This window comes from Elephas maximus, chromosome 6 (genome assembly GCF_024166365.1).
Source record: "Elephas maximus indicus isolate mEleMax1 chromosome 6, mEleMax1 primary haplotype, whole genome shotgun sequence".
NCBI lineage: Eukaryota > Metazoa > Chordata > Mammalia > Proboscidea > Elephantidae > Elephas > Elephas maximus.
In genome coordinates this window covers 79,834,468-79,860,476 of record NC_064824.1, presented here as the reverse complement: position 1 = coordinate 79,860,476, position 26,009 = coordinate 79,834,468, and the positions used below count along the sequence as shown (strand labels likewise).

At 38.1% G+C, this 26,009-nt stretch overlaps 1 protein-coding gene across 1 annotated transcript in view; it reads right to left on the bottom strand.

Annotated features, from left to right (window-relative positions):
* ITGA4 (integrin subunit alpha 4) overlaps positions 1-26,009 on the bottom strand; it is a 99,779-nt gene that overhangs the window by 3,872 nt on the left and 69,898 nt on the right. Inside the window, exons 18-27 of the mRNA XM_049887570.1 lie at positions 22,548-22,698; positions 20,910-21,005; positions 20,154-20,233; positions 19,653-19,742; positions 17,254-17,344; positions 12,264-12,371; positions 11,263-11,385; positions 10,446-10,565; positions 996-1,094; positions 408-527 (exon numbers count right to left, since the gene is read on the bottom strand). Coding sequence (XP_049743527.1) covers positions 408-527; positions 996-1,094; positions 10,446-10,565; positions 11,263-11,385; positions 12,264-12,371; positions 17,254-17,344; positions 19,653-19,742; positions 20,154-20,233; positions 20,910-21,005; positions 22,548-22,698 — 1,078 coding nt within the window. The remainder of the gene's footprint in view (positions 1-407; positions 528-995; positions 1,095-10,445; positions 10,566-11,262; positions 11,386-12,263; positions 12,372-17,253; positions 17,345-19,652; positions 19,743-20,153; positions 20,234-20,909; positions 21,006-22,547; positions 22,699-26,009) is intronic.

The window sequence follows — 26,009 nt, the reverse complement described above, 5'->3', positions numbered from 1 at the left end:
TGTTGCTGTTACTGCCAGACTTTCCAGTGATATTTCCATTTTCTGTCTCTCTCTCTCCCCCGCAGTCCTGCATCTTTCCACTAGAAATGGACATTAAACATAATGTGCAATGTTTTCAAAATGCTTTTTTAAAGGAACATCTTTCAAAGGTAGTGTTAATGTTTGGGCATTTGTTGAAAATAAATTATCTGCCAATAAGAAGACATATTTTTCTAGAAAGACTTTGATACTGAAGTTAAGAGAAACAGGAAATCAGAACTGTATATTTTCACTTTGGAATTTAAAAAGTTAACATTAAAAATACTAACATATTTAAATAGAATAACTTGGAGCTACAAATTGGCTTTGAGAAATAATAAAGAATGTCATTTTAAGTGGTTTAATGTCAGCAACTAGTAAAGACTTACCTGCCACATTACATACGAAATCAGTAAAAGTAAAATAAGTCCAAGTAGCAAACTACTTGAAATAATCACTATAGTGAAATATCGTTTGGGTCTTTGATGATGTAGACCTTCTAGTAGAACCTATAGGAATTAAACAAAATAATAAAAATTAAAAAAAAACACCAATTTAGAAACTTGACCACTTCCTTTGAAGCCTGTCCACAATCCCCAGTAATATTTAGAACAACCCACCCTTTTCTCTTGCTGATTCTAAGAAAACCATAGAAAACATCGGTAGCTGTTTAGCAGAAACAGTAACACAATAGGGTTTTTCCCATGGTTGTTCATTCAATCTATCCTATTCTCACTTCTACTAAATTCACCTCCCTGAAGAGCTGACTGTTGTCCTTCTCCTGCAAGTTGTGGAAAATGCCAGTGAAGTATTCAAGGCCCTCCATGATCTGGCCACAATCTACTTTTGTGACTCAGGTACCCAACGGGAAGTGATCATAAACACACTAGTAATGCCGTTTCCCTGAAATCTTACTATAACCGGTGAAACCCAGTGCCCTCACTTACTATACCAGTTAAAAAGGTAATAAATCTTACGTGTGCAACATTCTCATCCTTGTTTAATTCAATAACTTTTGGATTTGGCTCTGGAAAAGTTGTCGCTCTTATTTCAAACTTGAGTGTTGATGTTTCATCCTGTTTAATAAAAGGAAGGTCACCTTATCCTGTCCCATAATTTTATTTCATGAAGATATACACTAATAGATATAAATTTTTTGCCTACTCTCTAGCTGTTGTTGTTGTTAGGTGCCATTGAGTCAGTCCCAACTCACAGTGACCCTATGTACAACAGAATGAAATGCTGCCTGGTCTTGTGCCATCCTCACAATTGTTATGCTTAAGGCCATTGTTGCAGCCACTGTGTCAATCCATCTCATTGGGGGTCTTCCTCTTTTTTGCTGACCCTCTACCTTACCAAGCATGATCCTTAGAGGTTTTCACAACCTACTTTCCCCAATTTATTTCACCACTTGTAATTAACTGCAATGCAATGCTTCCTTTGGTTCCAAAGATATGTTCTTGGAATTAATATATATGGCATCATTTTGTTGAAACTCTTGTGTTAAACATACCTGCTCTGCAGAAAACTTTTAATTTAAATATTATTTCATAGGTGAAGATGAAGGTTGCTAGTATACCATTGCATTTATTTTCTGGATATTGAATTTTTATCCCCAAATGAGACTTACTTCATCTTATAAACATTTCCTCAAATCCTTTTTGTTTGAGACTCTTTTTATTTCTTTCTAAACAATGAGTAGAAACCAGGGATGCTGCCAAATACCCACAATGCACAGAACAGCTCTCCCTCCCCCAACAAAGATTTATCTAGCCCAAAATGTCCGTAATATCACTGTTAATAAAACTGGACCTAGATCCAGAATAGAGGATGGTGGACAAGTCAGAAGCACTATACCATCCCTCTACAGCAAAGACCCAAGAAACCAAGTGAAACAGATGCAGATAGCAATCCTGGAACCCTGAACATCAAAAAGAAAGGATAAAGAATCGAACACTGACTGGATGAAAAAAATTGAACAAATGCAGTGAAAGAGGAGTGAAATGGACCCGAGGGGCTCTGCCAGTCATCCTGGCTCGATGTGGCCATCTTGACACAAAGCCAGCAGCAACCCTGGGTGAGGAACAGTGACCCTGGGCAAGGAACACAACTTCATGGCACGTCCATAAGAGACAGAGAAACTATATAAACACCTGCAGAAAGAAGAAAACTGAGCAGATCATGATCTGAATCTAAGGAAGGAAAACACAGAAAGAAGGGGGAGAATTCCAGGGATTCTGCCATCCAGAGCTGAGAGAGATCCAGGATCCAGAGTCAGGTATACCCATGAGCAGTTGTCCCTGATCTCTAGGGTGGGTGATGCACACGAGGTAGTGGAATAGTAGAGTATTGGTGGGAAGTCCCTCACCCTACCAGACCCTAGGATGCCCCCCTTGCGCTTGGCCAAGAGCAGACCCCAGCTGCTGGCTGCTGTGGGCATGAAGTGCCCTGGCACCCATGTCTACTAGCTGACGGGCCACACTCCCCCTCCTCCCACCCTCTGGATTAGAAATGTTGGAGAGTCCCATACCCTGGCCACCCTGTATGACCAGAGACCAAAATACAAGCCCGTCCTCCCCCCAGCCCAACCCAGCTCCATCTGCCACCCCCCCACCTGAAGAGCAGTAATAAGTTCACTCTTGTGCACTCACCCACTCACTTCCCACATCCCCCTGACTTGGAGAGTGGTGCTGACTGCACATGTGCCCACCTGCCACCTACTCTCCCCCTGAGCTGGCAAGTGATGATGACCATGTGACCACTAACACTGACTTGCCTATAACTCCTCCCTCCCCCAGTCTATGAGTGGTGGTGATTGGGCAACCATAAGTGTACCCACCTGCCACCTATCCACCCCAGACTCATCAAGTGGTGGCTACTTAGTGCCTGCAGGTGTGTGCCCACCACTCACTCCCCCACCTTGACGAGCAGCGGTGACTGCGTGAATGTGCAAGTACGTGCACACATGCCGGCCACATACTCCCCCCACCCAGCAAGCAGGGACAACTGCATCCACACCCACCACACCTGCTCCACCATCCACTTGGTGAGTACAAGTGCCTGCTCCTGTGCTATGGGATCAGTGACAGACGATGGCCAACACCAAACCAGACTGCCCTCAGCTGCTCTGAATGACTAGTAAATAGTGACCTGGACTCACACTCTCTGCTGCCCCATCTAGAACAGGTGGTGAGCACCCCAGTGCTGCCAGACTAGTGACCAGAGTAGCACGCTTGCCCCACCCACCCAGAAACATCAAAAAACAAAACAAGAAATCAGGATTAAACAAACATACAATAAGTAAATAAATACAATAACACCTTAGTGCCTTGGAGACAACAGACAATCAAATTACATAAAGAAGCAGGAATTGATAGCTCAACCAAGTGACCAAAATAAAGGGCCAGAAAACCTTTCTGAGAAAGAAATGGTAATGAAACTACTTGATAAGGAATTCAAAAGACATATATATGGTGCTCTGAGAGATCAATAAAACACAGACAAAACTCTAGAAGAATTCAGGAAAATTATACAAGTACAAAATGGCAAATAAATAGACATTTAGAAACCATACAAAAACAGCAACTAGAAATTCAGAAGATTATCTCAGAAATAGATAACTCAATGGAAAGACATAGGAGTAGAACTTAATCAATGGAAGGCAGAATAGGCAAAATAGGGGACAAACCTCTTGATACTAATTTGTTTGGAGGACATGCAGAAAAAATAACGAAGAAAGCCTAAGAGTTTTATGAGACACTATCAAGAGGAACAATTTATGTGTGACAGGAATTCCTTAACAGGAAGATACCAAAAAAAAAAAAAAAAAAGCCACAGAAAACTTTTGAAGATTTGCTGGCAGAAAACTTCCCTAATATCAGGAAAGATGAGAAGATATCCACCCAAGTAGCTCAGTGAACCCCATACAGGATAGACCCCAAAAGAAAGTCACCAAGACATATCATAATCAAAATTTCTAATACCGAAGATAAAGAAAGAATACTGAGAGCAGCTTGAGAAAAATGAATTGTCACCTACAAAGGGAAACCAATAAGACTAAGATCTGATTTCTTGGCAGGAACCATGTTGGCAAGCAGGCAATGGAAAGACTATATAAAACACTGAAAAACAAAAAAACACTGCCAACCAAGAATTATATATCTGGAAAAAACTGTCTCTCAAATACGAAGGCAAAACTAGGACATTTCCAGATAAACAGAAAATTAAGGAAATTTTTAAAAACCGGACCAGCTTTGCAAGAAATACTAAAGGGAGTCCTTTGGACAGAGAACCAACAACATCTGACAAGAACCTGCAATTAAGATACATGAGAACATCACCCAGATACCAACCAAGACAAAGAATTCTTAAAATAAAGTTACAAGACTGAAAACAGGGAACCAGAGACATCAATCTGTAAATGATGCCAAATTCAAAATAAAAAGGGAGAATAAATGGTGTAGCTACAGAACTTCCATACAGAGAAGAGGTCAAGGTGATATCAAGATATGAGACTGTTTTAAATTTAGGAAGATAAAGGTAAATTTCAGGGTAACCATAAGAAAAATGAATAAACCTACTCACCAAAATAAAAAAGAAGAAAACCATAAAGATTCATCAAACACAATATCAACAATGAAAGAAATGAAAGAAAATCCATTAACAAAAAGAACGCAGTACAGAAAAGTAAATGGAACAAAGAAACCATCGATGCCACACACACAAAAAAAAAAGCACAGCAAAATTCATAACTATCAATAATCACACTGAATCTTAATGGGTTAAATGCACCAGTCAAGAGACACAGAATAACAGAATGGATAAAAAACATGACCCATCAATATGTTGCCTACAAGAGACACATCTTAGACCCAAAGATAAAAATAAGCTAAAAATCAAAGGATGGAAAAATACATATGATGCAAACGGTAACAAAAAAGAGCAGGAGTGGCAATGTTAATTTCTGATAAAATAGACTTTAAAGCAAAACCCAACATAAGAGACAAGGAAAAGCACTATATAATGATTAAAGGGTCAATCCACCAAGAGGACATAACCATAATAAATATTTACACACCCAATGACAGAGCTCCAAAATAAAAAAAAATAAAAATTTTTTTTTCCAAAATACATAAAACAAACTGTAACAAAAGTAAAAAGAGAAATAGACAATTCCACAAAAATAGTAGGAGAACTTAACACACTACTTTTGAGGACAGACAGAAAAACTAAAAAGAAACTCAAAAAAGATACAGAAGGCCTAAACATAACAATCAAGCAACTTGACCTCAGAGACATATAAAGAACACTCTACCCAACAGTAGCACAGTGTATGTTCTTCTCCAATGCACATGGATCATTCTCCAGAATAGACCATATGTTCTAGGCCACAAAACAAGCCTCAAAAAATTCAAAAATATAGAAATAATATAAAGCATCTTCTCGGATCACAACACTATATAATAGAAATCAATAACAGAAAGAACAGGGGGGATAAAATCCCATATGCATGGAAAACAACTAACACTGTGCTTAAAAACCACTGGGTAATAGATGAAATTAAAAAAGAAATAAAAAAAATTCTTAGAATGAAAACACAACATACCAAAACCTTTGGGACACAGCAAAAGCAATACTCAGAGGTCAATTTGTAGCAATAAACACACACATCAAAAAAGAAAGGCCACAATCAATACCTTAAGCCTAGGATTCAAACAAATAGAAAAAGAACAGCAAAGGAAGCCCACAACCACAAAAAGAAAGGAAATAATAACGATTAGAGTAGAAACAAATGAATTAGAAAACAGAAAATCAATAGAATTAACAAGACTAGAAGTTGGTTCTCAGAAAAGATTAAGAAAATCCATAAACCACTGGCCAAATTGACATAAGAAAAGGAGAAGATGCAAATAACCCAAATAAGAAATGAGACGGGTGGAATTACAACAGAACCAACTGATACAAAAAAGATCATAACAGAATATTATGAAAAATTACACTCCAACAAATTTGAGAACTTAGAAGAAATAGAGAAATTTCTAGAAACACACTACCTACACAAACTAACACAAACTGAGGTAGAAAATCTGAGCAGGCCCGTAACAAAAGAAGAAATTGAAGAGGTCATTTAAAAAAAAAAAAAAACTCCAACAACAACAACAACAAAAAGCCCTGGACCAGACAACTTCACTAGAGAATTCTAACAAACATTCAGAGAAGAGTTAACACTAATAATACTAAAACTATTCCATACCATGGAAAAGGGAGGAACACTCCCGAATTCATTCTACTAAGCCAGTATAACCATGATGCCAAAGCCAGGCAAACCAAAAACTCATTGTCGTCAAGTCAATTCCAACTCATACTGACCCTATACACACCACTAATAAAAACAAATTAAAGACCAATATCTCTCATGGGGTTTTTTTATCCCTCATGAATATAGATGGAAAAATTCTCATCAAAATTCTAGCCAAAGAGTAAAATAGCATATCAGAAAAATAATACATTATGACCAAGTGGTATTCATACCAGGTATGCCAAGATAGCGCAACATTAGAACAGCAACCAACATAATCCACAGAATAAATAAAACAAAGAACAAGAATCACAAGATCATCTCAATAGGTGCAGAAAAGCCATTTGATAAAGGCCAACACTCATTCCTGACAAAAACTCTCAATAAAATTGGAACAGAAGGAAAATTCCTTAAGATAATTGTTTTTTGAGTTTGTTAAGTGTCACCCAGTCAGTTCCGACTCATAGTGACCTTATGTACAACGGAATAAAACTCTGCCTGGTCCTCCGCTATCCTCACAATTATTGCTGTGTTTGAGCCCATTGTTGCAGCACTGTGTCAATCCATCTCATTGAAGGTCTTCTTCCTTTTCCATGACCCTCTACCTTACCGAGCACGATGTTCTCTAGGGACTGATCCCTCCTGATGACATGTCTAAAGTATGAGCTTCCAAGGAGCACTCTGGCTGTATTTCTTCCAAGAAAGACTTGTACATTCTTCTGGCTGTCTATGGCATAGTCAATATTCTTTGCCCGTACCATAATTCAAAGGCATTAATTCTTCTTTGGTCCTCCTTATTCATTGTCCAGATTTTGCATGCACGTGAGGAAGTTGAAAATATCATGGCTTGGGTCAGGTGTACCTTAGTCCTCAAAGTGACATCTTTGTTTTTCAACATTTTAAAGAGATCTTTTGCAGCAGATTTGTCCAATGCAATACATCGTTTAATTTCTTGATGGTTGCTTCCATGGACATGGACTGTGGATTCAAATAAAATGAGATCCTTGACAACTTCAATCTTTTCTCCATTTACCATGATGTGGCTTATTGGTCCAAGTTGTGAGGAGTTTTGTTTTCTTTATGTTGAGGTGTGACCCATACTGTGGGCTGTAGTCTTTGATCTTCATCAGTAAGTGCTTCAAGTCCTCCTCACTTTCAACAAGCAAAGTTGTGTCATCTGCATATATCACAGGTTGTTAATGAGTCTTCCACCAATCCTGTTGCTACGTCTTCTTTATAGAGCCTGCCTTCTCAGATTATTTGCTCAACATACAGAGTGAGGAAGTATGATTAAAGGATACAACCTTGATGGGCATCTTTTCTGATTTTAAACCATGCAGTATCTCCCTGTTCTATTAGAACAACTGCCTCTTAGTCTGTGTACAGATTCCTAATGAACATAATTAAGTGTTCTGGAATTTCCATTCTTCAACATAATAAAGGGCATCTATACAAAACCTGGTGGTGCAGTGTTTAAGTGCTATGGCTGCTAACCAAAAGGTCGGCAGTTTGAGTCCACCAGGTACTCCTTGGAAACTCTATGGGGCAGTTCTGCTCTGTCATACGGGGTCAGTATGAGTTGCAATCGACTCGACTGCAGTGGGTTTGGTTTGGTTTTACATGAAGCCAACAGCCAACGTCATTCTCAGTGGAGAGAGTCTAAAAGCATTCCTCTTGAGAACAGAAACAAGACAAGGATGCCCTTTATCACCACTCCTATTTAGCACAGTGCTGGAAGTTCTAGCGAGAGCAATAAGGCAATAAAAAGAAATAAAAGGCATCCAATTTGGAAAGAAAGAAGTAAAACTATCCCTATTTGGAGATGATATGATGTTATACATAAAATACCTCAAGGATTCCAAAAGAAAACTACTGAAACAAATAGATTCAGCAGAGTAGCAGGATATAAGATCAACGTGCAAAAATCAGCTGGATTCCTATACACCATCATAAGAGAACTTCAAAAAGGAAATCTGGAAAACAATGCCACTTACAATAGCCCCTAAAAGATAAAATACTTAGGAATAAATCTAACCAGGGACATAAAAGACCTAGACAAACAAAGCTACAGAAACACTGTAGCAAGAAACCAAGAGACCTACAAAAACGGAAAAACATACCATGCTCATGGATAAGAAGACTCAACACTGTTAAAATGTCAGTTCTACCCAAAGTGATCCATAGATGTAACACAATCTCATTCCAAATACCAACAGCATTCTTTAATGAGACGGAAAAACTAATCACCTACTTTACAAAGAAAGGGAAGAGGTCCTGGATAAGCAAAGCATTATTGAAGAACAAAGTAGGAAGTCTCACACTCTCCAATCTTAGAGCCTACTATACAGCCACAGTGCTCAAAACAGCCAGGTACTAGTACAACAGACATATAAACCAGTGGAACAGAATCGAGAACCCAGAAGTAAATCCACCCACCTATAAACAGCTGATCTTCAACAAAGTGTCAAAGCTCATTAAATGGAGAAGAGATAGTCTCTTTAACAAATGGTGCTGGCAAAACTGGATACCCATTTGCAGAAAAATGAAACAAGATCCATGCTTCAGACCATAAACGAAAACTAATTCAAAATGGATCAAACACCTAAATGTTAAACCTAAAACTAAAAAGATCATGGAAGAAAAAATAGGAGCAAAGCTAGGGGCCCTAATATATGGCATAAATAGAATACCAAACATAATTAAAGATGCACAAGCACCAGAAGACAAACTAGATAACTGGGATCTCCTAAAAATTAAACACTTATGCTCATTAAAAAAAAAAAAAAAGACTTCACCAAAAGAGTAAAAAGAGAACCTACAGACTGGGAAAAAAATCTTTAGCTGTGACATATCTGCTAAGGGTGTAATCTCTAAAATTTGTAGAAAACTTTAATACCTCAGCAACAAAAAGACACAATCCAAGTAAAAAATGGACAAAGGACATGAACAGACACTTCACCAAAGAAGACATTCAGTCAGCTAACAAACACATGAAGAGATGCTCTGGATCATTAGCCGTTACCAAAAAACCTGTTGCTGTCGAGTCGATTCTGACTCATAGTGACCCTATAGGACAAGTAGAACTGCCCTATATGGTTTCCAAGGAGCACCTGGTGGATTTGAACTGCAGACCTTTTGGTTAGCAGCAATAGCTCTTAACCACAACGCCACCAGAGTTTCCATTAGCCATTAAACCAAACGCAGCGCCGTTGAGTTGATTCCGACTCATAAGCCATTAGAGAACTGCAAACCAGAACTACAATGAGATATCGTCTCTCCCTGGCAATGATGGCACTGATCAGAAAAACAGAAAACAACAAATGCTGGTGAGGTTGTGGGGAGATTGGGATACGCTGGGAATGTAAAATGGTACAACCACTATGGAAAACGGTATTGTGCTTCCCTAAAAAGCCAAAAATAGAAATACAATATGATCCAGCAATCCTATCTGCAACCCCCTGAGATACAAATATTATCGATATTCAGTGTAAAACAGAACTCCGGAGCTGGAGTTCAAGACCAGTTTTACCTCAAAGTACTCCTCATAAATATACGTGTTCCTTTCTGGAAATAAGTGCAAGATGTATTTAATTAGTTTTTATTCAACTTTTCAAAGTTCATATTTTTAAACTGTATTTTTGTTATTGTGTTTTGTTATTGCTTATGAATTCTGATGTTTTAGTTTGATTTTATGAATCTTAATTTTACTCTTAACTTTATTAAATAAAATATTAGATTTTTAAGGATAATATAAAGGAGTTTGAGAAGAACATTTATGAAACGTAAAAGTGGACAATTTCTTTGATTTAATCAAGGTTCATAGGAAATCAGCATACTTTCTCAAGAGAGATGTTAACTAAAGAAACCTCATAATTATTCCAGAGTCTGTTTTATAGTCTGATTTATTGGTTTAATTACTACAACCATGGAATTTAGTCAATTTAGACTGCTGAACTGATAAATGGAAACATAATTTTAGAGTTTTACTCCAAATTTTACTTTTATTCATACCATCCTAATTTATTGAGTGCCTCCATACTATCCTACCTACATAAAATGGTTGGATTTATACATTCTGTATGACCTTATCCATATATATTATGAACTTATCACTATATTTTAGACTTACCATTTCTAAAACAGATGGCCGGCCTTCCAATTGAATGTGAACACTGGCTTCTTTTCTACTTTCCATTTTCCCAAAATTGCACATGAAATTTAAACAGTATGGATCATCTATTATGCAGTACTTGAAAGAAATACAAAGTACTACATTAATATAAGTACTAAATTCATAAAAAATTTTCAGTGTTAAAAAAATAGCTAAAATATTTTGCTTGGAATTAAAAATCTGCTTTCCTTAAAACCATTGCCGTCAAGTCCATTCCAACTCATATATGGCATTTAAATAATCTTGCTATAAACAAAACACAAATGTTTGTTTTGTAAATTATAACAGAAACAAACAAATTATTTGAACTGGAGCATGTGTTCTCATTATTCATATGAATTTAACCTTAATTAAAAGAAAGACTCCTAATCAGAGTCTTGCTAAATTACATATTTTATGTTCATTGTAAAACTTGAATCATTTAAAAGATAATATTGCTTCCCCAGTTTCTTTTCATAAATTCATTAAGATGAAAAGAATGAAAGGCTGGTCAGCTGAAGGCATCATCTTGGTGTCCTGAGGGGTCTGCAACAATGTCTGTCTGGTGTGAAATGGACATTATTTAGATAAAAAATGAAACTGTATAGTATGTATTTACCCTGGGTCTATCCCAACCCTCCAATCATGTCTGTTCCTCACACGCAAGCATATTACCCAAACTTGTGCGCTCTCTGCCACTCAACTGACTAAGCTCAAACCCACTGACTCTTTGTTCTAAGTGTTTCACTCCTGTATGTTAGAAAGCAAAGCTAAATCCTGAAAAACTGAAGCTTACCAATAGCCTCTTATCAGACTTTGACAAGAATCTGAATATGTCTTTCATGGTCTCCAATGCACTCTTTTGCTGCTGTAAACACTCTCTTTGATAATTTTTAAAATGGCACTCACCACTAGTAGTCTATGAAGATAGAAAGCAAAAAAAGGTTTTCAATATCGAAAAGAACAACAAAACTACATGGTTTTAAAAATCCCATTGCTTACCTTTTCTAAGATATATCAAATATTTCTGAAATATGACAGATTTATTTCAGAGAGATTAAATCTCTGTGGCAGAAACATAAACAAACAAAACCAGAAAAATTACAGAGGGCTGGATAAGTGATTTAAGTTATTAAAATGGCCTTCACCTTACAGAAATTGAGGCTATGTGAATGATGGAATTTGAATATTAAGATGAAATCAAACATTTCTTGGGCTTTAGGCACAAAGCAAATCAATAACATAACAGCATGTCGCAGCATCTAAATCTGAAATTCAAGAAAATTAAAAAAAAACCAAATTTCATATCAACTTAGCAGATTTAATTTTTGATTGCTTGTCTTGAAACTGGGAAGGTAAGACAATTCTGGTGGTGACATCAACACAAGAATATTGGTTCTTTAGTGATTGAATATTGCTTCCTTAAAAAACACTCCATAATTTTACCAATTAAATTACTTTCAGAGTTCCATACCACAAAGAAAATATATCCTAAAAGAATTAATCAACAGAGATGGCAGAACATAGTTCTGTTGTTGTTTAAGTCAAGTGTAGAGGTCCCAATGTAATTCTACAGTTCTAACACAACATATAACATTCAAAGTACACTACACGATGAAAAATACACAAATATACGATGAAGTCACATCAAATGCATAGAGTAAAGCTGACTGAGAGAAGTTAACAGAAAGCTCTCTTTTAGCAATATTATTTAGAATGAAGGATTGGTCTACATTTATTTTAGTATTTACGACACACATAATAAAGACCAGGGTGGAAAAAAAAGTACATTTATACCTGCACATCCAAAATGTTGAACAGTTTATCGGTGTGGGGGGTAAAAGAATTCGGGACCATTATTTCCATGCTAACATTTGGAGCCATGCTATTGCCAGCATTGATAACCTGATAAAAAGGAAAAATTTTAAAACAATTTTAAAATATTTTCCGTAAGTGTTAAGTACAGATACCAATGATGTTTTAGGTAAACCCAAATGTTCCATGCAACACATAGTGGTGGAGATTTGCAGTTGGCAGCTTCACAGCAAAAGAAGAGAGGACACCCATAGAATTTGAAGAGTTCATTAATAATTTCAACCCCTAGTCATTATTCCTAGCCCTCTCTTTTTTTGTATTGATTCAACCATAATGTCCAGGCTGATGGCTAACTAAGGGAGACGCTCCAATAATACACCTTTGTATGGCATGGTATGTTTTTTAAAAACCATGATCAATTGGTCTTCATAACTCTCCCCTGAGGTGGGTCAGCATTTCACTCTCCAGCTAAGGAAAATGTGAGAGGTGTTATGCTGTATCTAAGATAAAAGATGAAAATTAAGAAGTACAATGATCAGGACTAAAACCTATGTTTTCTAATTCTAAATCCTATGATCTTTTCACAAAGTCACTGTCGAGAGGACAGTCAACCACAGTAAGTGAATAAAAACGTATTTCTACTCGGAATTATAATGCTAATTCACTCAGAAAGTCAGAAAGAGGCAGATTATTAGTTTTAGGGAAAACAGAACAGGATTTTAATAATGTTGCTAGGTGCCATCGAGTCGGTTCTGACTCATAGTGACCCTATGTACAATAGAATGAAACACTGTCCAGTCCTGTGCCATCCTCTCAATCCTTGTTATGTTCAAACCCATTGTTGCAGCCACTGTGTCAGTCCATCTCCTTGAGGGTCTTCCTCTTTTTCGATGACCTCTACTTCACCAAGCACGATATTCTTCAGGAACTAGTCCCTCCTGATAACATGTCCAAAGTACACCATCTTCGGTTTCAAGGAGCACTCTGACTGACTGTATTTCTTCCAAGACAGACTTGTTCATTTTTCTAGCAGACAATGGTATATTCAATAGTCTTCATGAATACCATAATTCAAAGGCATCAATTTTTCTTTGGTTTTCCTTATTCATTGTCCAGCTTTTGCATGCATATGAGGCGGCTGAAAGTATCATGGCTTGGGTCAGGCACACCTTAGTCCTCAAAGTGACATCTTTGCTTTTTAACACTTTAAAGAGGTCTTTTGCAGCAGATTTGCCCAGCGCAATACATCATTTGATTTTCTGACTGCTGCTTCCATGGGTGTTGAAATAATGCTCAAAAATTGCAAATTAGGATGACATTTCATTATTTTTGATCTATTTGGAATTGTAAAGAGGTTTCATCTACCCCATTAAAAAGGAAATTGAGCCAAAATATTGCCTTCTCAGAGATCAACTATAAAACCAATGCAATGAGTCAGAAAAGAGATGTGTTACAATACCTGAATGAAATAGGATAACTCACAGACCTACATGAATCTTTTGAATGCGTATGACATAGGCGAAGACAGAGAATGCCCCTGGTTTGGGGGTAGGTGCTAAGCCATGGACCCACAGGCCAGTTACAAAAGAAAATGCCAGCAGTATGTACCCAGCAGTGCCCAGTCTCATGGACAAAGTCTTCCCTGATGCCAGTATACTCGATCTAGCCTACAATATGCCTCCAACCCTGTTTATGTAATAACATGTAGGTCTCCATGAACATCTTCATAGCTGGATAGACTCATCAAGCCTATGAACTGCAAGTATCCCCAGTCTAGTCACTCCAATGAAAAATAACTATTAAAAAAAAAAAAAACCCATTGCTGTTGAGTCAATTTTGACTCATAGCAACGCTATAGGCAGAGTAGAACTGTCCCATATGGTTTCCAAGGAGCAGGTAGTGGAGTTGAACTGGCAACATTTTAGTTAGCAGCTGAGTTCTTAACCACTGTGCCACCAGGGCTCCTAAGTATAAAATACTTAATTATTAATTGTAAATTAACAGACAGGCTTCTGGAGTTCAGCCCAGTGTCTCGTTTACTTTATCAGAGCACAAAGCCCCACTGTACTCTGAAAAGAGCACTTCTTGGGTCTTCAAAGTAGAAAAACCAAACCCGTTGCCATCGAGTCAATTCTGACTCATAGCGACCCTATGAGACAGAGTAGAACTGCCCCATACAGTTTCCAAGGAGCGCCTGGTAGATTCTAATGGCTGACCTTTTGGTTAGCAGCTGTAGCTCTTAACCACTATGCGACCAGGGTTTCCACACCACCAGGGGGCCGGTTTTTTTTGTTTGTTTGTTTTTAAAGCACTAGTGGATACTACTGTAACAAAAATTTGAGTATACATAGAATCGATAGCATTCCAAGATCATTCTTCTATTTATCTGGGGCAGGGCCCAGGAATTGGCATTTTGGATAAGCATCCCAAGTGATTCTCATATACATTTTGAAAAGCACTGCCTCACAAAATGTGCCTAATCCAGATTTGTTCACATTCAATAGACTGTTCTATAACTCTAAAAATGTATATTATCATTACTGACTTAGTGGTCATCAACATCTGTGAGGCACCCAAAAATCTCAGTCTGATAGCAAAAACTTTAAAAAAGATTTTTTAAGTTTTATGTTAGTACATTAATATATTGGTTAATGATAGTTTTATTTTTTTAATAATATTTTATTGTATTTTTGGTGAAAACAAGATAAGTTCTCATTTGACAATTTCCACACAAATTGTTCAGAGACATTAGTTACATTTTTCACAATACGTGAACATTCTCTTTGTATTCTGGTTGTTACATTTCTGGTACTCTTGCTTCCCTGCCCCCTTACATTCTCATCTTTGCTTCAGAGTAAATGTTGGCTTTTTGGTCTCATACAGATGGTTTTTTAGTAGAGCAGCACTCTTACAGGTAATATCCTTTATTTCGTGTGCCACTTTGATATTTCACCAAAAAGTGGTCTTAACGGATAGTTTTGGTTCAAGGTTTAAGAGTATCTCAGGGTGATAGTCTCCAGAAGTCCCCTGGTCTCAACTAGTCCAGTTAGTCTCGCCACTTTTAAGAATTTGAGTGTCATTCTACATTTTTCTCCCATTCTATCTGGGACCATCTATTGTGATCCCAGTCAGAATAGTCAGTGGTGGTTGCCAGGCATCATCTAGTTCTGGTCTCAGTGTAGATGAGGTTGTGGCCCATATAGGCTATCAGCCTTGTAGACTTGTTTCTTCTCTAAGATTTTGGTTACCTTCTTACTGTTTTGATCCTGAAGAGTAGAGACTAATAGTTCTATCTTAGATGGCCACTTGCAAGGTTTTAAGACCCCAGACGCTACTCGCTTCTCTAGGATGCAGAACATGAATTTTGTGAACTATATTATGCCAGTTGACTGAATTGTCCCACAAAACTGTGGTCTTAAACTTAGAAAACCAATCTTAAAAGGTGTTTGGTTATATCTGAGGAACCCTGGTAGTGTAGTGGTTAAGAGCTCAGCTGCCAACCAAAAGGCTGACAGTCCAAATCTACCAGCTGCTCCTTGGAAACCCTGTGGGGCAGTTCTACTCAGTTCTATAGGGTTGCTACGACTCGGAATCAACTTAACAGGAATGAGTTCAGAGGAGTATCTGTAGTTGTGTCTTCAACGAATATATGTGCCTGAACACATGTATCTATATTTATATGTACATATAGATACTTCTATCTGTTCTCACATATGCACACATTTGTACCTACTCATGTACCTATATGCCTATAGCCATCCATATGTGATCATACACTGGTTTTTTGGAGTTGTTGCCATCTTATTTATGTCAAATTCTTTAGTACCGGCATCCTTTTCTCTTGAGTCTTTCTCAGTGACATTTACTTTTGTCATGTTGTGCTCACTACGCCCACATTCAGTGCCACTTTTCCCCTGTTAACCACCAATGAATGTTGGTCTCCTTATATATAGCTATTCTCGTTTTCTGATAAAAGAGGGATCATATAGTATTTGTCCTTATATGCTTGACTTATTTCACTTAGCATTATGCACACCAGGTCCATCCATGTTGTAATATGTTTAGCAGATTCATCATTGTTCGTAATGGCTGCATAGTACTCCATTATATATATGTATCAGATTTTGGCTGTTCATTCATCCATTGATGGGCAGGCACTTCAGTTGTTTCCTTTTTTTTTTTTTTGCTATTCTGAATAACGCTGCAATGAACATAAGTGTTCATATGTCTTTTCCTGTCACTCCTTTTAGGTCTCTAGGTATATACCTAGGAGTGAGATTGCTAGATGATAAAGAAGAGAGACTTTTATTTCTAGTTTTCTGAGAAAGTGCCATACTGTTTTCCGTAGTGGTTGTACCGTTTTACATTTCCACAAGCAATGGATAAGGGATCCAATCTCCCCATATCCTTGTCATCATTTGTTGTTATCTGTTTAATGATAGTCTCATTTAACTTTTTAAAATATTATTTAGTAAATAATGAATCACTTGTCACAGGTCATATTCCTGTGGCCTTAAAGACAGGCCAAGAAGACATTAAATGGAGAGCGGGGAGGTGAGAACTTCCTTTACTTGGTAATGTGATAGCTTTTAAAGAGCTGGAACCAGGAAGAGATTTCACTGATTTGCATCCAAAGATGCCTTCCCCTGGCTGACCCCGTCTTCTGTATGTGTCTCTGGTTGATTCAACTCATCCCATCACTTTGCCTTTACAAGCATTATCACTTGTTCCTGCTTATTTTTTGCCACCTGTTCTTTAAGGAGATATGGGCTTGAGGACCAAGGATAAGACAATGGGAGGAGAGAAATGAGAGCAGTAGAGGAAAGGGCATGAGTACCATGTGTTGCAGCTCCCTTCCCACCCTCCGCAGTGCTGGCACCAAGGCTGAGGGGACTTGCTGAGCTCCCCTGGAGTAATGCATCGTAACCTTCTTTCAGTCTGTTACAAATCTCAACACAATCAATTTTCTTACACGGAAAGTGAAGTTAATTTTCTCCGCCATGCACGTTTGAGGTTCATTTTCCTCATGTGATCCATAAACAAACGACGTTGGGTTAACAAACCTGATAGAAAGAAATTCAAATTTAATTTAACTATTTTATTTGACGAGGTGTTATAAACCGTTTTTCTCTATCATCTGGATTACAGCATATTTAAGAGTCACTAATTTTTTTTTTTAATACTTTTGAGGAGCCCTGGTGGAGCACTGGTTAAGCACTTGACTGCTAACCAAAAAATTGGTGGTTCGAACTCACCAGTGGGTTTTCTTGGCTGTAAACTTTACAGAAGCAGATTGATAGTTCTTTCTCCTGTGGAGACACTGGGTGGGTTCGAACCGCTAAGCTTTCAGTTAGCAGCCAAGTGCTCAACCAGTGCACCACCAGGACTTCTTAATACCAGATTAGAAACCCATTATCAGAAACCACACCAGTTGATGTCAAGTAGGTTCTGACTCGTGGTGACCCATGTATACAGAGTAGAACTATGATCAATAAATAGAGCTTTCAAAATGTTGTGACCTTTTGGAAGCAGATTGACAGGACTTTTTTTTTTTTGAGGTGCATTTGGGAGGGTTCAAACCATCAACCTGTCAGTTCAATAACTCAGGGCTTAACCATCTGCACCACCCAGTGACTCCAATACCCAATAACCAAACCTAAACCAAACTCATTGCCATCAAGTTGATTTTGACTCATAATGACCCTATAGGACAGGGTAGAACTGCCCTCTAGGGTTTCGAAGAAGAGGCTGGTGGATTTGAACCGCTTTGCCACCAGGGCTCCAAATTAGAAACCCATTAAACAGCACAGAAATTGGAAATATTCAAATATTGTAGACTTAGGCAGTCGAACAATTGGCAGAGAATCCCTTGTCCAAGATAATATGGAATATGAGACATGAATAATGAAATAAAATCATTAAGGGGTAGAGAAACAAGCACTCAAAACCAGGAAACATGCCATCAATTTTTTTTTTTTTTTTTGCTCATCTTCTGACTCTCGAGGTCCTTGCTCCATCTTTCCCTTAAATGGTCTCCTCTTTTCCTTGCTTGTTTTATGTCACAAACTTGATATTCAATTTCATCGGTTTCAGATATGGGTATTTTATTCCTATATAATTATATGCAATCTTTCTGAGTGGTTAAAAATGACTGAGGATGGTTTATATCAGAACAACAAGGAATGCTCATCTGTCTATTCATTCTCTATCTAATATCTTCCATTGTTTTTGGTTTTCAGCAGAGACTAACAGCCTGAATAATTTCTAGTGAAATCACTGAAGATTTTCTTATGTCTTTCTTCTGTTCTCTCTCTACACATCTACTTCTTGAACCAGAAGATCCACTTACACAGTTACTAAAATTGTGAGGAATCAGTGAATGCTGGCTCCTGGGCCTTGGTTCTCACTTATGTAAAATAAGCAAATATATGGAAACCAGAAATTATTAGTGGTTACCAGGGGTGTGAGGTAGGGGGAAAGGAGGCATTTTTGCTTAGGGAGCATTGAGTTTATGCTAGTGATGGTGAAATAATTAGGAAAAAGGGTAGTGAGAATGGCAGTACTACTTGAGAAATGTAATTAATATCACTGAATTATGCATGTAGAAATTGTTGGAAACAAAATTGTATTAGAGATAAACTTCTAAACTCCATGTCCCCCATTTCTGCTTTCTGTAAGGCCCACCAACCCCCACAAGTGGGAGCATAGATACAAAGTTGGCTGTCTTATATCTCAGTATGTTTGCACATAAGTAGACATGGGCTCTGGAGAACGGTGACTTGGCCAAGCTCACAGTACTTAGCTCTTCACACTTGCCACCACCCCTGAGTATGATTATGCAAACTGTGCACTGCCCAACTCCGGATGCCTCTGGAACTGTGCAATGTATAACTGAAAGGCTGAACGTGGCATGCTTGAGGCTCACTGGGCCTCTTCCAGGAAGGAACCCCTTCAGCTGGGCACTAGTTTGAGAATGGATTAAAATAATGATCAGCTAAGCAAGGGATAAGGAAGCCTGGTGGTACAATGGTTAAGTTAGTGCCTGACTGCTAACTGAAAGGTCAGTGGTTGGAATCCACCCAGCGGCTCTGTGGAAGAAAAGACCTGGCTATCTGCTCCCGTAAAGATTACAGTCTAGGAAACCCTATGGGGCAGTTATACTCTGTCACACAGTGTTGCTGTGAGTCGAAATGGACTCTACAGCACACCACAAGAAGCAAAGGGTGGCAACACTGGGATAATTGTTAAGAGAGAGAACAGTATAACATCCTTTAAATTAAAAAAAAAAAAAATGTTTTGACCCGTAATATAAAAAGCAATGGAACTTAAAATCAGCTCTAAACTTTACAATAGGCCTCATACTCTACTTACCCATGAACACTGAGCATAACCTCATACTTTAGAGGTATTGCTAAAGTCACTTTGTTATTCTCTAGAGTGTCCACTCCCTCTTCATTTTCACTACAGAAGCAAACAGAAAACACTCTGTTAGATTCCATCCAGCATAACAAACCATCTTCAGAGAAAGCTAATTACATACCGTATATACCCAACACACTCAGGGGCTTGTTTGCATAACATTTTTGCAGGGAGAGGGGATAAAAGTAGATGTGGTAGGAAGAAATCATTTTTACCACAGGGTTGGCAGAAGTCTGCTCTCATTATTTGAACTGTTATCATTTGCTTCTTCTCTGCTGATCAGAGAGTTTTGTGTGTGTGTGTGTTTACAGAAAATGCAATAGAAGTTTTCTCCAGTAGACAATGCAATACAGCTACATGGTTTTCCCCGAGCACACCCCCTCAAAAACGATGGGGGTACATTTGTTACATACAGTACAACTAATTTTTTCTTTTTTCCACAACAAAACATACCAGGCGGTATGCACTGTGATGCTGAGATCTTCTTCTGCTTGGCTGAGAGAGCTTGCGTCCAGGAGGAAGCTAACATCTAGCTATAAAACAAAGAAGTAAAACCCACTTTTTTTCATCATCTAAAATAAGTTTTTTAATAATATAAGCTTAATTTTAACTTTTCTTGATACTTCATGCTCTGTTGAAATGTAGAACTGTGTTCTAGGGGCCTAAGCAACCTCTCACTTAACAATACGGTGCAGAGAAGCTGTTGAATTTGTGGCAATTTTAAAGTACAAGCATTTCTCAAGTAAAATTGAGAAACAATGCCTCCTCTGACTATAAAGGCAGGCGGGTCCAGACTGACAAAATTAGAAATGCTTTCACAACTTGAATGAGGACTCTTGCCAAAAAACACCTTTTTGTATAGCAGAGGTAACATGCCTGGCAGATAGGACCACCTGGGGTGGGGTGGGAAGTGTTGGGTAAGGGTGAGTAGGGGGAGCAGTATTCTGGGCGACAGGTTCACATGCCCATCTCACCATACACATGTGCCCCCCGCCGCCATTTTTTTCTGCAGTGAACGTTGCCAAGAATATAAACAGAATCTCAATTCGAGCCCAGTTGTTTTGGTTTTGGTTTTATGTATGTCTATGCATTTTTTTTTAATTTATTTTGTATATACATATACATTGTATGCAGCATAACAAAAGGGATAAATAGAAAGCATTTTATATTTGTGTTAGTAAAGAAAAACTACAAATGCTAAATGCTTACCCTTGACAGGCGATCTACATATATATAGCCAACACTGCAGTCCAGTTTGATTATGCCTGAGTTGTCTGTTATGTCGCAGTTTATTTGTTTCTCTTCCTAAAAGTAAAAATGAAACAACTGGTTTAGGTAGGAACGTAGCAAGAAGGTTGTAACATATATTTAAGGATGGTTTTTTGAAAATAAAAGAAAATCATCCCAGAAGTGTTTATTTTGTTAGAAAAGTATCTCTATTTACATCTGGGATAAATAAACAGAGATATAAACAAATGATAGGAATAGAGATATAAGTTATATATTTCCTAATATTCCTATAAATTCACCACAAAATAATTCCTGGACTTAAAGCTTTCATCCCTGTTTGTGTGTTCCCTATTTAATTCAAGGTCTGATTTCTGGAAAAGTCATGAGGCAAGGACTCTCATAAGATCCATATCTCATTGGGTCTCTCTGTCTGGGATATGAGAATGTGCTTAAGATACTTAATCACAATGATTATAATCACAGTTGGTGTAATGGGTAAAGAAAAACCCTTTTGTTTAAAAAATATTGGCAAGTGTTTGCTAGACGGGTCAGCAAGTCACAGGTGAGCAGATTTATTATTTATTTATCTTGAGAATTGTTTAGAATACTTGAGTTTCTCCTCTTATTTTTGCAAATAAGTTCCCAAAGCTCTAGAGAAAGGGGATGATAGATATTTTGAGTGGTGAAAGGCCTTCTTAATTGCCTTTGGTGTGAAGAGGTGGTCCCTGGATAGGACATGGGGAAATCTGCTAAGGGATAGAGAAGCATCAAAGGATCTAAAAGCCATTGAGCCTTTTCTTTTGGAATTCAACCTTATTACCTCACTGATGGATTTAAGTGTTCATGATTGAAGTACGGTGGTAAGAAAAGGCTCCAAGCGCTTGAAACTCTTGCAGGAAAAGAGAAACCGGTATGGAACCTGGCTTGACACCAAGAGTTTGAAATTTGTGTAGGATTGCTGGTTCTGGCTTGTTGGAGGTACTTTGGGAACTAGGGTCAGTACGTAAACTTAAAATGAAGAGCAGGGACTCTGGGAGCCCTAGAATGGAGGAGCAGTACTGCTTGTCCAAGGATCCCAACCAACAGGGCGTCATCACAGCCCCAGATGAGGCTGTGGCAGTGAGAAAAGCAGTGACACCAAACTGCCTGCCTGGCTGGCTGGCTGATTGTTTCTCTCTCCTACTGACACTGGGGAGCAGGAAGCTGACTCTTGGACTCAGTCAGGTTCCAAAAAACTTGCCTACTGAGTAGGGCCATGGAAGAGGTCTCAAAATTACTGGGAGCCTAAGTGATAAGTCTGAATATTAACTCTTATACCACAAATATACCACTTATATTTAAAAAAAAAATAAGTAAAACATTAAGTAGTAGCATGCTATTGTAGCATGATTTTCAACACTTCAAAACCAAAAAATCCAAACCCACTGCTGTCAAATCTATTTCAACTCACAGTGACCCTATAAGACAGAGTAGAACTGCCCATAGGGTTTCCAAGGCTGTAAATTTTTACAGAAGCCCGGCGGAGTAGCTGGGGGTGGGGGGTTTGAACTGCCAACCTTTCACTTAGCAGCTGAGCAATTTAATCACTGTGCCACCAGGGCTCCTGTCAATACTTACCAGGTCTAAAATCTTAATGAAGTAAAGACCTGTGGGGAGTTTGATATGCAGAGTGGTATCATAGGCATCGTCTCCAGCATTAAACAAAGACACGTTCAGCATCAACGTCTTCATACTTCCAACAGCAAGATAGGTTTTATTTTCGTGTGGCCTAAAAGTTAAGCAATATTATTTAGCACTTGTCTGGAAAATCAAAGTCCTATCTCTTCATATGTCTAGCATTTATCCCAGACATAAAATATTATTCTGGAAAAGCCACCATGGGAATGATCCCACGCAAGCAGTTACAAATCCATATTTAAAAGAACTATGAATTTCCCAGATTTCAGATAAATTCAGTTAGCTATTACCCAAGAAAAGTTTGTTTTTTTCATTGGCTATAATTAAACTAGTTTCTTTTCTGCTTTACTTCTTTTTGTGTTTCATTTCTTGAAATAATATTTTCTTCATAATTTCCTTATTATTTTGCAATATTTTTCTTTCTTTCTTTCAGTTCGTGGCTAGACATTGAACTGGCTGCTGCCCAAACCAAAGAGGGTATGTGAAGGAAACTGGGAGAAAAGGAGAACAGAGGGAATGTTTGGGTGGAAGTGAGCAAGGCATGGGGAAAGACTGCTATGCCTGAAATCTGTTGGACTAGAATTAATTTCTGAAGCAGGCTGGTCACCTCTACCAATACGTAGGCCAATTTAAAACCAGAATTGCAGAAATGCTTCACCATCTTGGGAATTAGAAAGAGCAGATTGCCGCAAACCCAGACATATGAGTGAGTTCAAGTCCTGGATCTGCCCTTAGTTCTCCTGGATGAGAGAGGTGGGGTAATTTAGCATTTTTTTAAGCCTCAGTCACCCATTTGTAATAATAATAGCTACTCTTCAGTGAAGACTATGTCAAGCACATTCCATGAAATTCTCGAAACAGTACATGTTAAACATGAGGAACCAGAAGTTTAAGACACTTAACGCAAAATTCAAGTCAGAATCCACTGAAGGCATAAAGCAAATGCAGATCCCTTCACTTACATTGTTCGTGTGTGCTGTCAAGCCTATTCTGACCCAATACGACGTAGCAGAATGGCTACCTGGGGTTTTCTAGGCTGTAACCTTTATTGGAGCAGATCTGCCAGGTCTTTTCTTCTGTGGAGCAGCTAGATAGGTTCGAACCACGAACCTTTCTGTTAGAAGCTGTGCGCTTAACGATTGTGCAACCAGGGCTCCTTCTTTGCCTACTTAGCCCACGCCTTTTATCAACGAGAGGGTTAGAATAGCTGAACACTAAAGAACATTCTTCAGTTACATCATGTTATGATTTTATAAACTTTCCCCAAAGACAGAGCTCTTAGATATTCAAAATTTAAAACTTAGGAAAATTAGTTCAAGCCAGAGAAAGACGTGAGCCAAAGGAAAATATTTAGGTAAGGATAATCATAATTTTTTCATAATTGCAATAATAAAGGTAAACATTCACCTAACGCTTCATAGTTTAGAAAGCTTCTTCTGTAATATTTGTGTCATTCTAATAAATGTCTGTGTTGAAAATTAGCGTTAGAATAAAATATTCATGGAAATGTTAAACACGTTGTTGTTAGGTGCCTTGGAGTCAGTTCCAATTCATAGTGATCCTACGTACAACAAAATGAAACACCACCCAGTCCTGTGCCATCTTCACAATCATTGCTATATTTGAGCTCATTGTTGTAGCCACTATGTCAATCCATCTTGTCGAGGGTTTTCCCCTTTTTTGACAACCTTGTATTTTACCAAGCATGATGTCCTTCTCCGGGGACTGGTCCCTCCTGATAACATGTCCAAAGTACATAAGAAGTCTCACCATCCTGGCTGCCAAAAGGCACTCTGGCTGTACTCCTTCCAAGACAGACTAGTTCTTTCTTCTGACGGTCCATGGTATATTCAATATTCTTCACCAACACCATAATTCAAAGACATCAATCCTTTCTCAGCCTTCCTTATTTATTGTCCAGCTTTCTCATGTATATGGGGTGATTGAAAATACCATGGCTTGGGTCAGGTATACCCTTAGTCCTCAAAGTGACATCTTTGCTTTCCAACACGATGAAAAAGTCTTTTGCAGCAGATTTTCCCAATGCAATATGTAGTATGATTTTTTGACTGCTACTTCCATGGGTGTTGATTGTAGAGCCAAGTAAAACGAAATTCTTGAAACTTCAATATTTTCTCTATTTATCATGATGTTGCTTATTGGTCCAATTGTGAGGATTTTTGTTTTATGTTGAAATGTAATCCCTACAGAAGCCTGTAGTCTTTGATCTTCATCAGTAAGTGCTTCAAGTCCTCTTCACTATTAGCAAGCAAGGTTGTGTCATCTGGATTGTTAATGAGTCTTCGGCCAACTCTGATGCCATGTTCTTCTTCATACAGTCTAGCTTCTCAGATTATTTGCTCAACATACAGATTGAATTAGTATGGTGAAAATATACAACCCTGATGCAAATCTTTCCTGATTTTAAACCATGCAGTATCCCCTTGTTCTGTTTGAATGACTGTCTCTTGGTCTAAGTACAGGTTCCTCATGAGCACAATTACGTGTTCTGGAATTCTCATTCTTCCCAACGTTATCTATAATTTTTATGATCCACATAGTCAAATGACTTTGCTTAGTCAATAAAACACAGGTAAACATCTTTCTGGTATTCTCTGCTTTCAGCCAAGATCCATCTGACATCAGCAATGATATCCCTTGTTCCACGTCCTCTCCTGAGCCTGGCTTGAATTTCTGGCAGTTCCATGTCGATGTACTGCTGCAACCATTTTTTAATTATCTTCAGCAAAATTTTACTTGTGTGTAATATTAACGATACAGTTTGATAATCTCTGCATTTGTTGGGTCACCTTTTTTTGGAATGGGTACAATATGGACCTCTTCCAGTCAGTTGGCCAAGTAGCTATCTTCCAAATTTCTTGGCATAGACGAGTGAGCACCTCCAGTGCAGCATCTGTTTGTTGAACACATCTCAATAGGTATTCTATCAATTCCTGGAGCCTTGTCTTTTGCCAATGGCTTCAGTGCAGCTTGGACTTCACAAACAGTAGGCATTTAATAGTTATTCATGAATTGATTAAAAACAAAGGATACATAAGGGCAGAGTGTGTTAAGAGTAAGTTTTAAGTTTCTGCTTGTAAGCATTACTTGAAAATGCATGATTGATTGATTGACCAGCATTGAAATCTCCTGAACCATAAAGCAGGTACTATGTTTATTGCTCCTGATACAAATTCGTTAAAACATGCTTTCCATCTTTGTAGCACTTACATAGCAAAGGATAGGATTGGAAACAAATATAAATAGATGAGAAAGAGTTATGAAGGAAAGGCTCTGGGAGTCTAGGGATAGGAAAAATTTTGTCTATGAGTTGGTAAGGCATGTTGCTCTTTGCTTTTCTACTATTCTTTTTTTGGTTGAGTTGCTCCAACAAAGACTTAT